At 45.4% G+C, this 14,173-nt stretch overlaps 1 protein-coding gene across 1 annotated transcript in view; it reads right to left on the reverse strand.

Moving 5' to 3' along the window:
* The window catches only part of BRINP1 (BMP/retinoic acid inducible neural specific 1), a 187,551-nt gene that overhangs the window by 124,101 nt on the left and 49,277 nt on the right, over window positions 1–14,173 (reverse strand). Inside the window, exon 2 of the mRNA XM_043453745.1 lies at window positions 9,975–10,242. Within this exon, the coding sequence (XP_043309680.1) occupies window positions 9,975–10,192 (218 nt within the window). The 5' untranslated portion in view covers window positions 10,193–10,242. The remainder of the gene's footprint in view (window positions 1–9,974; window positions 10,243–14,173) is intronic.

Consider the following 14,173-nt stretch of genomic DNA (forward strand, 5'->3'; position numbering starts at 1 on the left):
GGACGAGATGGCAGGACGGCATCACCGACTTGATGGACATGAGTTTGAGCAAACTCTGGGAGACAGTGAAGGACAGGGAGGCCTGGTGTGCTGCGGCCCGTGGGGTCAGAAAGCACTGGACACGACCTGGCGACTGAACAACAGCAACAACTTGTCTTAGTCACCAACATTCAACAACCTGTTCTCTGGTGAACTGGATCACACAGTATTTTCCTAACAACAATATTGGAAAGCAGCCCCCACCCCCCACCTTTCACAAGTGGAGAAAATGAGGCTCGTAGAGTTCCAGTAACATGTCAGGATCTCACAGGTGGGAAGTGGCAGAACTAGGATTCAAACAGAGGTCTGCTTGGGCCTAAAGAGACTTGCTCTTCATCACTTGGCTTTAGCGACTGTGCTAGGGCTCCCATCAGCTTAGACACTGACTTGTAGCTAGAAGTTTCCATCAGGGTTTGCAAAGATAAGTCAGGTGCATATAAAGGGTGGGATGCAAAGCCTTCCGCCAAGCCACCTTGGGAAACCATTGCTAATGAGACCCAGGAATTCTCATGCCCAGAAGGAAGGCCTTGAGAGAGAAAGAAACAGCCTTGAGAGAGAAAGAAACAGCCTTGAGGCAGAAGCCTGGGAGTTCTGGCTCCTTTCATAAGAAACCCACAGAGGTACCCAGCCTCTGGAGAACTCTGCAGAAGAGAATGCTCCCTGCCCCAGGGGGCTGAGCCTGGAGCCGGAGCAGGGAGGGCTGGATGCAGCCAGGGAGGGCGCTGCCTGCCAGGAAAGTCCCGAGCAGCTTTGCTGATGGATCAGAGTGGTGCTTGAGAGTTCATGAATTGCATCTTTTTTGCCTTTGTCTTGGCACCTGCCCGCCTCCTCTCCCTTGTTTTTGCTGCCAACAGCCCTTCTCTCTGACTCCCTGCCCCGCATGCCTCACACTGCAGCCTGGGCAGTATTTCTCCGTGTGGATCCGAGTACGCCAGTCTCCCGTTCCAAACCCTTCACTGCTGTCCCGTCACCCCTAGCAGACAAAGCCCAGGATCTGACCTGAACACGTAGCAAAGTCTGCTTCTCAAACATTAGGTGCCATTTTCCTCTGAACCAAAATGTAGCCAAAGCATAGACTCAAAGTCAGTGCTGTTCAAACTGCAAGGTACACCCCATTAGTGGAGGCTGAAATCAGTGTAGTTGGTAGACGCAAGTATTTTTAAAAATAAATGAGGCAGAAAGGACTGAGTTATACTAGAACAGAATAGAAAATATTACATCAAGATGCATTACATGGAGCAAGGTTAAACTTTTTTCACGAGTTTTCATTTCAATTATGTATCTTTTTATCTCTATGTCTGTTGAGTGTCAATGTAAAATGTATTTTTTAGCAGGAGTAAGGTCAAGGAATGTAAAAATGAAACAAACAAAAAAACACTGCTCTAAAGAGATGTAGTAGTACTCTGACAACTAGAGTTTGATGGTTGTCTGAAATCAATTTGCCGTCCTAAATTCCTTTCATGGTTGGCTCCAAGCTGCTACCCCAGCACTATTTCTTATCATCACTACAGTAGTACCCGCCTTATCCATGGAGGAAGCGTTCCAAGACCTCCAGTGGATGTCTGAAACCATGGTTGGTACTGAGCACTATATATACTATATATGTTTTTCCTATACATACATACCTTTGATAAAACTGGATACATAAATCGGGCACGGTAAGTAAGGAATTAACAAGAGTACCTAATAATAAATAGAACAATTACAACAACATACTGTGATAAAGTTATGCAAATGTGATCCTTCCTCCTCACCTTCCTTTCTCTACAAACACCTTAAGATACAAATGTAATGCTTTTTCCACCTTAATTAAGCTCTTATCACGTAATTTGGGCCATAACTTTTGCAGTCTGAGGTGTGACAGCAAAGCTAGCATGAATTTCTTTTTCCCTCTTCACAATTTCACGGAAAGAAAAGATTCCTTCTTACCAGAGATCTTAGCAACCTCAGCATACAATTTTTTTCTTTCCTTATTAAGTGGAGAACTTTCACCTTTTCGCTTAAAGGAAGCACTTTTCTGTTTCTCTCTGGCATATCTGAATTGCCAGCATCACTACTCTGGCGCTTTGGGGACATTATTAAATAAAGTAAGGGCTACTTGAATACCACCACTGAGATCCCAGGACAGTTGATCTGGAAATCAATGTGGCTGCTGACTAATGGCAGGAGGAGATGCCCTGGACAAAGAGATGATTCAGGTCCTGGGAGGGACCGAGCTGGGCAGTGTGAGATTTCATCACGCTACTCAGAATGGGGGGCAATATCTAACTTCTGAATTGTTTATTCCTGGAATTGTCCATTTACTACTTTTGGACAGCGGCTGAGTGTAGCTGAAACCACAGAAACTGAAGCCTTGGCTAGGAGCAGACTACTATACTACTCACACACACACACACACACACACACACACACACACACACACGCTTCTAGGCTTTCTTCTGTCTCCTTGCCTTTGCAGGCACTACTCCATCTACCTGGGCTGCTTTCTCCCTAGCACCTTCTCTTAAAGCCCTAATCCTCCTTCAAGTCTGAGTCCAATAGGAGGACTCCCTAGATTTGTCTCCCCCTGCCCCTTCATTTCCCACATTCATGATCTCTATGCCAAGGGAAGTTCCTCTCCTGCCACAAACACAGTTCCGAACATACGGATCAGTCACAGAACTCAGCATCTGGCATTGTGGTTATCTGCCCAACAGTGAGTTCTCCCCAAGAGAGTTTTGAGTTCCTGAGGTCAGGGATTCAGTCTTTCCCTATCTCCAGGCAACTGTGGTAGGGACTGGTCAGCAGGAATTTGGAGATCGGTAAACATTTTTTCAAATGAACGAATGAGTGGCAGGTGCTACAGATCACAGGTCCAGTCCCCCTCTGCCTGGCCAAGATTTGGGGTATAGAGTCTGCAGCCCTAAGGGTTTGCCTTCATACTAGTCATCCCAATCACCGTATCTGTGTCAGTTAGAGACTCCATGTCAGTCTGCCCTCTGCAAGGACGTGTGCAAAAGCCAATCCATTTTCAGAGATGGCTCCTGACTGAAGCTGGACAATTGCTCTGCAGAGATTGCAGCAAATGAAGCCTAGCAGCTCACAGAAGTTAGTTCAGTAATGGAATGGGAGCAAGGGGGTAAAGTACTGCAAAGGTACCAATTTGGTAGCAATAAAGCTACTGGGCTTGGAAGTGGAAGATCAATTTTAAATAATCAACACAGAAGATTATCTCTGAATTGACACCAAGTGGCCCAGGAGATGTTTGCTGATTATTCCCCACCTCATCCCTCTCTATTCAGGGAGAGCTTGAACCAAAACTCGGATTAAATGAGGGATAAGGTGGGGGAAAGGGCATAGGGTATTGATTCTCACCAGTGATGCCAACCTCTAAGTGGCTGAAATTGACAACGACAAATGTGGGACATCATCCCAGTCTCATCTTCTTTTGAGCCCACTTGGCATGCTCTTAAAAGAAAAAAAAAGAAAAAAGGATCTCTGAATGCACTTTTCCAAGTTGTTTCTTTTATGATTCAGGCCAGATGCATCTGAGCCTAAACACCCTACCTCCTAAGGGACACAGTCATCAGAGGAGAAACTCACTCAATCCCCCAGAACTCCTGGAGGAATGGAGGCTAGCTATTTCTGAAGTAGAAGTTTTCCTTAAATGATGCCTCTCTGCAGCAGGAAGCGAAAATCAATTCACCTTCTTTAATGCATCAACTGCCACCCTGATCTGAGGTCAAGTCTAAAAACATGGAAAAAAATCCCTTACCCACTGGTGCCTGTATTTCAACGATTCCAACCTAAACTTTATGATGACTGAAATCTAAAAACATTCATTCTAAAATCCTTCCCACCATTGCTTTTCCTTTTTTTTTTTTTCCCTCTAAAAATATGTGCTCGAGAGCAAAGGGTCTCAATGTCTCTGTTACTGGCATTGTGAGCCAGACACCTCTTCACTGCCGAGGACTGTCTCTGCCTTGGCGGGTGTAGAGAGCACCCCTGATCTCTGGCCTCTCTGCACCAGATGCCAGCAGACCCCACACAGCCAACGGTGACAGCCAAGAATGCCTGCTGACATTTCTAAACATCCCATCAGGACGCCAAGTCACCCCTAGGCTGGTGGTTCTCGCGTCTACCCTAGGCCAATTATAAATCCAAGTATCTTCAGAAGGACCCAGCATGGGAATCTTTTAAAAGCTTTGCAGGTGATTCTGGTGGGCAGCCACTTCTTTGCATGTTAAGCCGAGGCTTCACCTTCCTGCGTAACGGTGGCTCTGGCCTCTGCTGAAGTTCTCATATCCCTTCCACAGGGTGGAATGCCAAATGTAGGAATAAGAAATTGCAGGGCAGAAATTTTTTAAAAAATGAGAAACAGGAGGGGGAAATAAGATTAATTTGTGACAGGAAAACTGAAGTTGTTAATTTTTTTTTTTTTAAATTATAAACCAGGAAGTAGATGTAGACCAAAGTGTTCAAAGAAAAAGCCCAACAGGTAGGGTGGCTTCCTCAGCCGGGTGCCAGCTCCGTGAACTGAAGGGTTGGCATTTAAGATGCCAACACAGGCTGTGTGTATGGACATGTGACAGTGTTAAGATGTGACACAGGCTACTATCCAGAGAGACAACCCTCAAGCTGCCCAAGCCAGCCAGAGTCAGTGACTCTTTAAGCCTGCTCACTCGAACTTCAATCTCCCTGAGAAAAAGAGGCTGGAGGGTCAAAGAGGTTTGGTTAAACACTGTTAAACAGTCTAGGAAAGATCTTGAAAAGCCCTGTGGTCAGGAAGCCTATATAACTTTGTTTGATTTTCCAAACAAACATATTTATGCCATCTGGGAGGCTGCATAGCATGGTTAGACACACAGGATCTGGAATCTGCTTGCTTCTGATATACTTTGCCATGAAGTAACTCTTTTCTTGGACAAGTTATGTAAATGTAAATGCCAAAGCCCAGGATTGCTATGAGGACCAATCTGTCGCAATGATTTATACACTGTGTGTCCATGTCTAGCAAAGTTACACACAGTGTGTGTCCACGCTGGACACGGACACACACGCCTTCAGTGTTGGGTGTGTGCTCATTCGTGTCCCACTCTTTGCGACCCCATGGACTGTAGCCCGACAGGCTCCTCTGTCCACGGAATTTTCCAGGCAAGAACATTGGAGCCCGTTGCTGTTTCCTACTCCAGGGGATCTTTAAGACCCAGTGATCGAACTCACATTTCCTGTGTCTCCTGGATTGGCAGGAGACTCTTTACCACTGCACCATGTGGGAAGCCCGAAGTTAGCAACTGACTTACTCTTATCGCTGTTTTTATTATTTATTTATTTGACTATGGATTATTTTTTCACCAGAAAATGCCTTTTAAAATCACACTGAACTCCAGTTCCATGTGAGATACTTTAAGAAATGCTGATTTAGACTAATCTGGAGCCACTCTAATAGAAATACAGCCCTTGGACCACATGATACCAAAACTGTATCCGGAATCCAGAGGTTGGGGGTCTCCTTTCAACCACAAGCATCCTAAGTGGTGATGTGGTGGACTTCGCCCTCACCATCCCATGTCTGTAAGCTCCTCAAAAGCAGAGATCTGTCTACCTCACATATCATCAGCTCCCCAGCGTATGGCATTTGGCAAACCTCGGCGCCCAATACATACTCCTGAATGATTTTTGGACAAAGACCACAGCTCATTCATTTCAGCAGAACCATCCACCCAGCCCCAGCTCCATTCACTGAGTGAAATAGCTTTTCCAGAAAACCTACTAGAGACATTTTCATGAAACGCATGAAGCAACCATTAAGATGGTGGATTAGAATGGCAATTCATCCAACTCTGATAAACGAGCAAGACGGCTGGGCAATCAGACCTGGTTTACAATGACTTGATTTACATTCAACTCTCAGGCACTTATTTAAGGCTCAAAGGAAGGTGCACCATAAGCCACAAACCACTTGCTCTGAAACCTGTAGGGAAAGCCACTCATTATGAAACCACGTCTTGTGGCAAAGTGACCACCACTATCAGTGCCCCCCCACCTTGACTCTCCCAAACCAAAGCTTACAAAGGGTACCACATTTTCCTTTTAAATCCACCTGTGAAAGAACAGCCAAATTTACAGCAACTACTCACGATCTCAAAATCAGGAAAAGATAAACAGAAAAATACAATACAAAGAGGAAGTGGAAACACAGGAAACACCCTTCAGACAAAACTGACTTTTAAATTACCAAGAGGGAAGGTTCAAGAGGGAGGGGACATACATACACCCATGGTTGATTCATGTCGACAGTTCTGAAACCAGCACAACACTGTAAAGCAATCACATTCCAATTAAAAATTAATTAGTTAAAAAAAATAATTACCATGAGAAGAAAATAAATCATTTCTAGCAATACCATCAGCTGTCTGATGTAGCTCCTGCAACATTCCAAGCTCTTCACGACTGATCCTTAAATTATTTCCAGCCACAACTACATAAGGCATTTAATATTATCTCCATTTTACAGATGAGAAAATTGAGTCTCCAAGAGGTTGCAACTTGTCCGTGGTTAAAGGAAGTCTTTGGGTATTTGGTCATATGCTAGGTAACTAAGAACTAAGAGAGGGTTATGACTCCCAACTTGTGGAGTCTCAGAAGCCTATTTTTGATTCCTAGCTTTGCCACTTCCCTGGTGAGTGATATGGACAATCTCCTTAACCTCCTGATGACCTGGTGTTCTCATTTGTAATATGCTGTTATTTCCCTCACAGAATGAAGGTGAGTATTTAACAACTAATATATGTATGGGCTTCCCAGAAAGTGATACTGAATGATTGTCTTAGAATGAGGATTTCAAACATTAATGAAAAAATTTCCCAGATACAAGAAAATTTAAATTTTACAAAGCATCTCACAGCAGGTTCATCTCATTTGACTTCGTAGGTAGGACAGACATCATCATTGCTTTCTACAGAGGAGAATATTGAGTATCTGAGTGGTTACTTATTCATACCTCTCCATGGAATGATAATTGCTTGCTTATTCACTCTTTCTTCCTGTCAGTCTTCCACCCCAAACTCTGAGCTTGGTGAAGGAGTGAACGTACACTGCAGGTTGTGGGATGTGTGTATGTGTGTGAGCTTTGCTGCTGTGGGATGCGTGTGTGTGTGTGTGTGTGTGTGTGTGCACGTGCGAGCTTTGCTGTTTTCTGTTGGTCATCTCTGTGTTACCAAACCATAGCATGGTTTACAGAATACAATCGATGTTAAAGTCTACAGGACTAGATGGAAGCATGAGTGAATGAGGTATGAACATATACGCCCAGAATGAAGAAAGTGGGTCCAAAATAAACAAAACTTGAGTCTGCAGGCTCCAAGTTCAGAGTCCTCCCCAATCCTCCATGGTACTTCCAAATGATAACATTTCCTGGAATCACGGAATTTCAGAGAAGGGAAGGACCCTGGACATCATCCTAGTGAACACTCCCATTCTACAGATGAAAAAACAGAAACTCAGAGAAGTTCCATTCTTGGCCAAGTGGGGAGGTGGGTGGGCTGAGCCAGCACCCAGGTCCTCTGCGTCTAGGATCACGGATACTGCCGCTGCGCACAGGCAGATTCGAGAGCAGAACGCTCCCCAGCCTCCACGTGTCAGCTCGGACTTAGGAGTGGCGGAGCAGGAAGCTTGTGCACCCAAACAACTGTGTGTGCACAGATTACAGCTCAGCTTGTGAAGCAACAGGAGAGAGGACCTCTGCTGGGATTTAATTTGAAAGTCTCTCATCATTGCCAGTGGCACTGACTTCCCCCCAGGACGCCACGAGCTGAAGTCACCCTCTGTCAGCATATGCATGAGGATGCAGATGGCCTTACCCCATTTAAGTGAGGAGAGCAGGCTCCTGCTGAAGCTCCCAGGTCACCCTGGCTTCTAGCCTGGATTCTAGGGTCGGGCGGACTGGACAAAGCTTGAGGTCTAGGACATTTCAGAGAGGCTGGCTCTGTAGCCTCAGACGAGATGACACAAGCTGGAAGTAAAGTCCTTCCTTCATGATGCAAACATCAAGTTTCTAATGTGCTGTGTCCATGTTCGCACACAGGGAGACACTCTGGGAATCACCCGTGGACGTATATCAGTGTCTCAACAAAGCAGTGAAGAGAAAACGTCAGTTGGTGACAGCCCCAGTGAGCACACCTGGGCTGGTTTTTGCTCTGGTCTAAACCTGGTCTGGAAGAGCACGCGGGCCTCTGGGTATCTATCTGCATGTGCGTCCAGGTGAAGGTTACAACAGGAGCCGCACCCAGTCCTCGCACATAATAGTTTCCCCAATCACTGTTTCTCATCCCCCAAACACGCCTATCCTGCCCTTTGTTGCAGCACTTACACTCTGTGTGTGTGTGCGTGTGTCTAATTAACGTGCTCTTTTGAGCACAAGGACCGTGTTTGCTTTACTCACCACTGTGTCATCTGCCTTAAACACAGTTGCTGGGCCTCTAGCTGGTGCTTATTAATTATGTGAGGATTAAATAAAGGAAGAAAGAAATAACTAGATGACCAGGGGCCTGACTTCTGGATTAAACTCCATCGTTTAATTAACCACGTGACCTTGGTTCAATCTTCAGTACTTAATTTCAGAGCTTTGAGAAAGCATCTTAGAAACCTGCTCGCTGGATGACTGCAGGCTTCTGTCTGAGCAGTGGAATCCAAACAAAAGCACAGGTGAAATGTGAACGCAGAAGCAGATGTAAACTTTCTCTCATACTTTCAAATGCAGACTTGAATATTCAGCACAAAGTCACAGCCACCTGCAGCTGGCAGCAGACTCATGAATCACCCATCCCCAGTCCACCAGGACACGCGATGGGCAAAGCGGACATGTCCACTTTCAAGTCAAATACATAGTGGCCGCAAGGCCTGAATTCATGGCTTCCAGCTGCAGGTGAGTATCTTTCCTCCACCATGCACCTGTCCTCACGCTCCTGTTTGAAGTGGCCCAGAAGTGTTAGACCCTGCCTTTCTTCCTTGATCTTAAAGACTCCAACTCTTGAGAGTTTTCTGCACTCTTCAATTTATTTCAGTCCACAACATTTTTTGTGTGCTTACGAGACAAGGCAGAACAAAAATCACTCTGGGGATCCAGAAATGAATTATATGTAAGTCCTGGCCCCATGGAGTTTCCAGTTAGGTGAGAAAGAAATACAAGAATGTACTCCAACTCCAAATGGTTAACAACTAAAGAGGCATAAGCGTAGAGAGCTGTGGAAATATCAAAGAGAGACCGATCAAGTGGGATGTGGAGTGTCTATAAGATGGTTTCAAAGAAGAACTTTGGGCTAAGTCCTTTGGGAATGAGTAAGATTCCAACAGGCCAAAGACCAGTTCAGACTTGCTCAAGAAAGAGTTATTCACTGAGTGTCCCTATTTGTTTCCAAATGTATGAATATGTTTGGGTGAGATATCTGGTATATGACTAGTATCTGTAAAACATCACAGCCCACACCTGATATAACTGACTAAAAATACTGTCTGTGACTATGGATACACATAAACAAGGGTGTGAATCTAGTCCTACCACTCACTGACTGTGTCACTTTGGAAAAGTTATTTCACCAAGTGAAAGCCCAGTTACTCCTTCTATATAAAGTGAAGAAAACAAATACATGCTATCTCTTATGTTCCTGTAAGGTTTAAGTGAGAAGATGTATACAAACTCCTAAGCACGATGCCCAGCACACATTAAGGACTCAAAAATATATTACTCTTATTCATCATTGATAATCCCTTGCACATCATAATAAAATAGACAAATGAACAAGTAGAAAAATAAATTAATTAATAAATAATGAGCAAGTGTATAACAGTCTTGGCCCAGACACTCCTCCACACCACAAGGCCCAGGCCAAAGCATGACCCCCGCCCCAAAGTGCTCAGTGAATGAAAGGCAAGGGTGAGCTTAGCCCAGCTCTTACCTGTATATTTTATATCTGGTTGTAAATCCTTGACGGTGTCTTTCCACAAAGGATAGGTAGCTCCTGGAGTGGTGGAAAGGCCCCCTGTCTGAGATAAGCCAATCAAATTCCTTGGAGACATGTTGGTCTGCTGCAGCTGGTTCCTGGTGGGAGGGCTGCACTGAGATACGGCCCCATACAAACAGGAAGTAGAGGAGCTCAACAAACCTCCAGTTCATGCTTTTCTGCCGGCCTTTTTACTCTCATTCTTGCTCCATTCTGTGGAGTCCTGTGAAGAAAGGAATAGAAAAGAGACAGAAAGGAAGAGGAAGAGAGAGAGAGGGAGAGGAAAGGTGGGGAGGGGAAGCAAAAATATATAGAAAAGAGAGAGAGAGAGAGACAAAGGAAAAGACTTTTTAATGCTTTTAACATATCTTCATCATAATACGTCACATCAGAAGACTGGGTCAGGGTTTACAAACATCAGTGCAGTTTCTGCTTAAGAGTGTGGCATCTATGGACATCTGGGCTCGCATTCCTGTCTGCTATTCACATGTGGTGTGAACAGGTATGAACATGTACAAACTGCTTAGCCTCTGAGATATGCAGTTTCCTCATCTGTAAAATGGAGGACAGGCTTAAGCATCTGTCACTTGGCACCTGGCACATTGAAGGTATTCAAGGTGTATGTGTTGACAGCAAAAGAGTGAAATGAATGAATGAGGAACAGTTTCCCCCAGCCAGGAAGGGACTTGGGGATAGAACTTCAGTATCTGCCCCACCTGCTATCTTCACAAACCGCCTGAATCCCATAGCAGGGATTCAGTAAGCGAGAATCCATGTCTCTCCTCCTCTCTCACAGATATGCACCCACTGAACACGTGCTTTGCTTTCACATCATCAGTTGACGGACTGCACAAAGTCTTGGGATGCATCATGATCACGACTATCCGGGATGATATCTTACAGATGGAGACTTTATGGAGCTCATTAGAGTCCCTTCTACAGGGCTTTGTGGACTGTCTCCTTCACCCCAAAGAAGCATAGCCAGAGAATCCACCTGTGAGTGTCTCTGAGCCTCAAGGTTATCTTGTGTTCAGGAGGGGAACAAAAGGCCAAGGAACTAGTGGGGTCTTGCCCCCTCTTTCTTGGGTGGCAGCACCGCACAGGGGCACCATGTTGGAGAAATGCTTGAGGGAGGACTTAGGTAGGGGCTCCTTGTGGGGAGAAAGGAGGAGGAACCACTAGGCTATGCCTGGACTCTGGCAAATTTACAAGTTTTCTTTTTATTGTCACATCGTCATTCTACTTGCTAGCTTGACATTATGCTGTCTGTGTCCTTCACCCCACTTATCCTAGAAGCGCTCATCTTACTCTACACTGAAAGGCAGCTTGGAATGCAGATTCTATCAGTTATAAACAGTGTATATTCAGGCAAATGACTTCACTTCTCTGAGCCTCAGTTTCTCGGTCTATAAAATGTAGTTAGCAATAGCACTTGTATTCAGAACTAGCGTGAAAATGAAATGACACCATTTACGTCAAGTGCCCCATGCAGCGCCTGATGTTTTTTAGAAAGTGCTCAACAAATGGCCTCAATGATGACGAAGACATGGATGATGATAAGCACTGATGTTGATGATGACCAGCTATCCCCTGCTGGAGCGTCTTTGTTCCTGTGGTCCCCACTGCCATGCCAAGTCCAATTTATTCTTTACTAGCTAGCTGAGGCCAGATCCTCAAAGGTCATTCCTTTTTCTAATCCTCTCAAAAGCTGTTATTTGCTCCTTTCTTTCAGCTCCTGTTGTTCACTTACATAATTATGTTAGTATTTACTATATTCCCTCATAGCTCAGTTGGTAAATCTTCGGCCTGCAATGTAGGAGACCCAAGTTCGATTCCTGGGTTGGGAAGATCCCCTGGAGAAGGGAATGGCAACCCACTCCAGTGTTCTTGCCTGGAGAATTCCATGGACAGAGGAGCCTGGTGGGCTACAGTCCATGCGGTAGCAAGAGTCGGACACGACTGAGCGACTGAACCAGCACCACCCACTGTACTTATTCGCTTCTACGTCTGTCTTGCTCATGGGGTTGCGAGTCTCTAAGCAGCAAGAACTGTTAAAAGGCTGTTTCTACACAAGGCTGGCTGTGTGACTCTGGACAGTCATAGCCTCCATCTAGACCTCAGATTTTTATGTTTACCATTTAAAAACCTGGCAAGGACAAAACCATTTTGTCGAGTGGAAAACCACGTAAAAACATGAAGAAATATGATCCCTTACGGGTCTACGCTTCCAGCTGAAAATGGGAAGAAAGTCAAGCTAAGAAAGAGAGAAAAGCAAAAGGAGAGAGATGAGAATTTCTGACCCAACTGGCTATTCCCCTCTGTGGTCTGATTGCGCCATTCTATTATGAGTAGCTACAGAAGCCTACTTGGCACCACAGGCCCCAGCTGCCAGGGGCAGAGGAGAGAGGCCTGTGAGCAGACGAGTGGGCTGGCAGAAGCTGCGGCCGCAAGTTTTGTTCAGATCCTAAAACAAAGCCGTCCATGTGGCGTTTAGAACCGTAACAGCTCCAGCTGCCAAAACTGTCTGCTGGAGCCCACCTGAGTGGCAGGCAGGGGGTGGAGGCGGTTGTTCAGAGATCCTGGCGGGGAGCTACACCACACTGAAATCACAGCGTGTCACCCATCCAGCCCTTCTGCGCGGCTTCTCTGGTGAGTGGGTGCGGGGTGGGCACCTAGGGGAGAATGCCTGGCTGTTAGACTGTTTGCAAGGAAACAGGATTCAGAACATTGCAGCTTTTAAAAGTGAAGCAAGGCTAGACAAGGAAATAGCAGCATGTGTATATGCGTGTGCATGTGTGTGCAAGATCTCAGCCCCGAGTCCTAGATTTTACAGAAATTGGGATGGTCTAATCCAATGCTTCCCTTCTGGCAGCCTTTTTGTCCCGTAGGGGACATCTTCAGTGGTCACAATGGAGGGGAAACTACTGATATCTCACAGGTAAAAGCCAGGGGCTGCTAAACATTCTACAGGCACAAGACAGCCTCTCCCCACAACAAAGACGACGGCACCTAAATGTCAGCGGTGCAGATGCTGGTAAATCCTGCTCTAGTCCAGCTCCTTCTTACAGGATCGCCATCTGAGCGGCTGCCTGGGCCAGGCTCCTGTCTCCCGGCTCCTGGTTTTCATGCTGCCATGCTGTCCCGGCAGGACGGCGGGCAGAGACAATTCACTAGCCGTGTCTGAACCTTCCTTGTAGTTGGGGACTATGGTACAATCTACATCTCCACAAGCACAGGTGAGGGCTTCACGGAAGAAGCATGAGTATCTTTCTGTTGACTCGGAAAATCACGATAATTCACAGAACTCTAAAAACAATAACGAAAGTTTCTAGAGGGTGCATTTGAATAGAAATGGATGTTTTATTGGCTAAGAGCAAGGATTAGTATGTGTGTTACTTAAATATTGTCTTATCCTGACCGACACAGTGATTCTTATTCTGTAAATAAGCCTGAGTTAGCATCAACTGTATTAGAGACTTGGGTTAATATAAGGGTCCCAAGTTTGATATTTACGCAGCATCTATTGTGTACTTGGATCTAAAAATGTCTGTTATCTTGGCAGCAGCTAAAGCATTCAGTACAGACTAGAGGTTAACAAAGGTTTCTTCCCTGAGATGGATGTTGTTGTCATTGTTCAGTCAGTAAACCGTGTCCAACTGTGACCTTATGGACTGCAGCACGCCAAGCTCCTCTGTCCCTCTCTATCTCCAGAAGTTTGCCCAAGTTCATGTCCATTGAGTTGGAGATGCCACCCAACCATCTCATCCTCTGCTTCCCCCTTCTCCTTTTGCCTTCAATCTTTCCCAGAATCAGGGTCTTTTCCAATGAGTCAGCTCTTCACATCAGGTGGCCAAAGTATTGGAAATTCAGCTTTACCAACAGACCTTCCAATGAATGTTTAGGGTTGATTTCCTGTAGGACTGACTGGTTTGATCTCCTTGCAGTCGAAGTGATTCTCAAGAGATGGGTACAGCTCTCCCATTAACAAATGAACTCCTTGGGACTTGGAGACATTAAATAGCTTTAATAAGCTCACAAGTCCTAAGTATTCAGGAATCTAACTCATATATTAATATATCTGATTACAAAGTATGTACAATTTCCAATATATCCCTACCCTCCCCACACACAGGTAAAATCAGATCCTGCCCTCT

This window comes from Cervus canadensis, chromosome 30 (assembly GCF_019320065.1).
Source record: "Cervus canadensis isolate Bull #8, Minnesota chromosome 30, ASM1932006v1, whole genome shotgun sequence".
Lineage (NCBI taxonomy): Eukaryota > Metazoa > Chordata > Mammalia > Artiodactyla > Cervidae > Cervus > Cervus canadensis.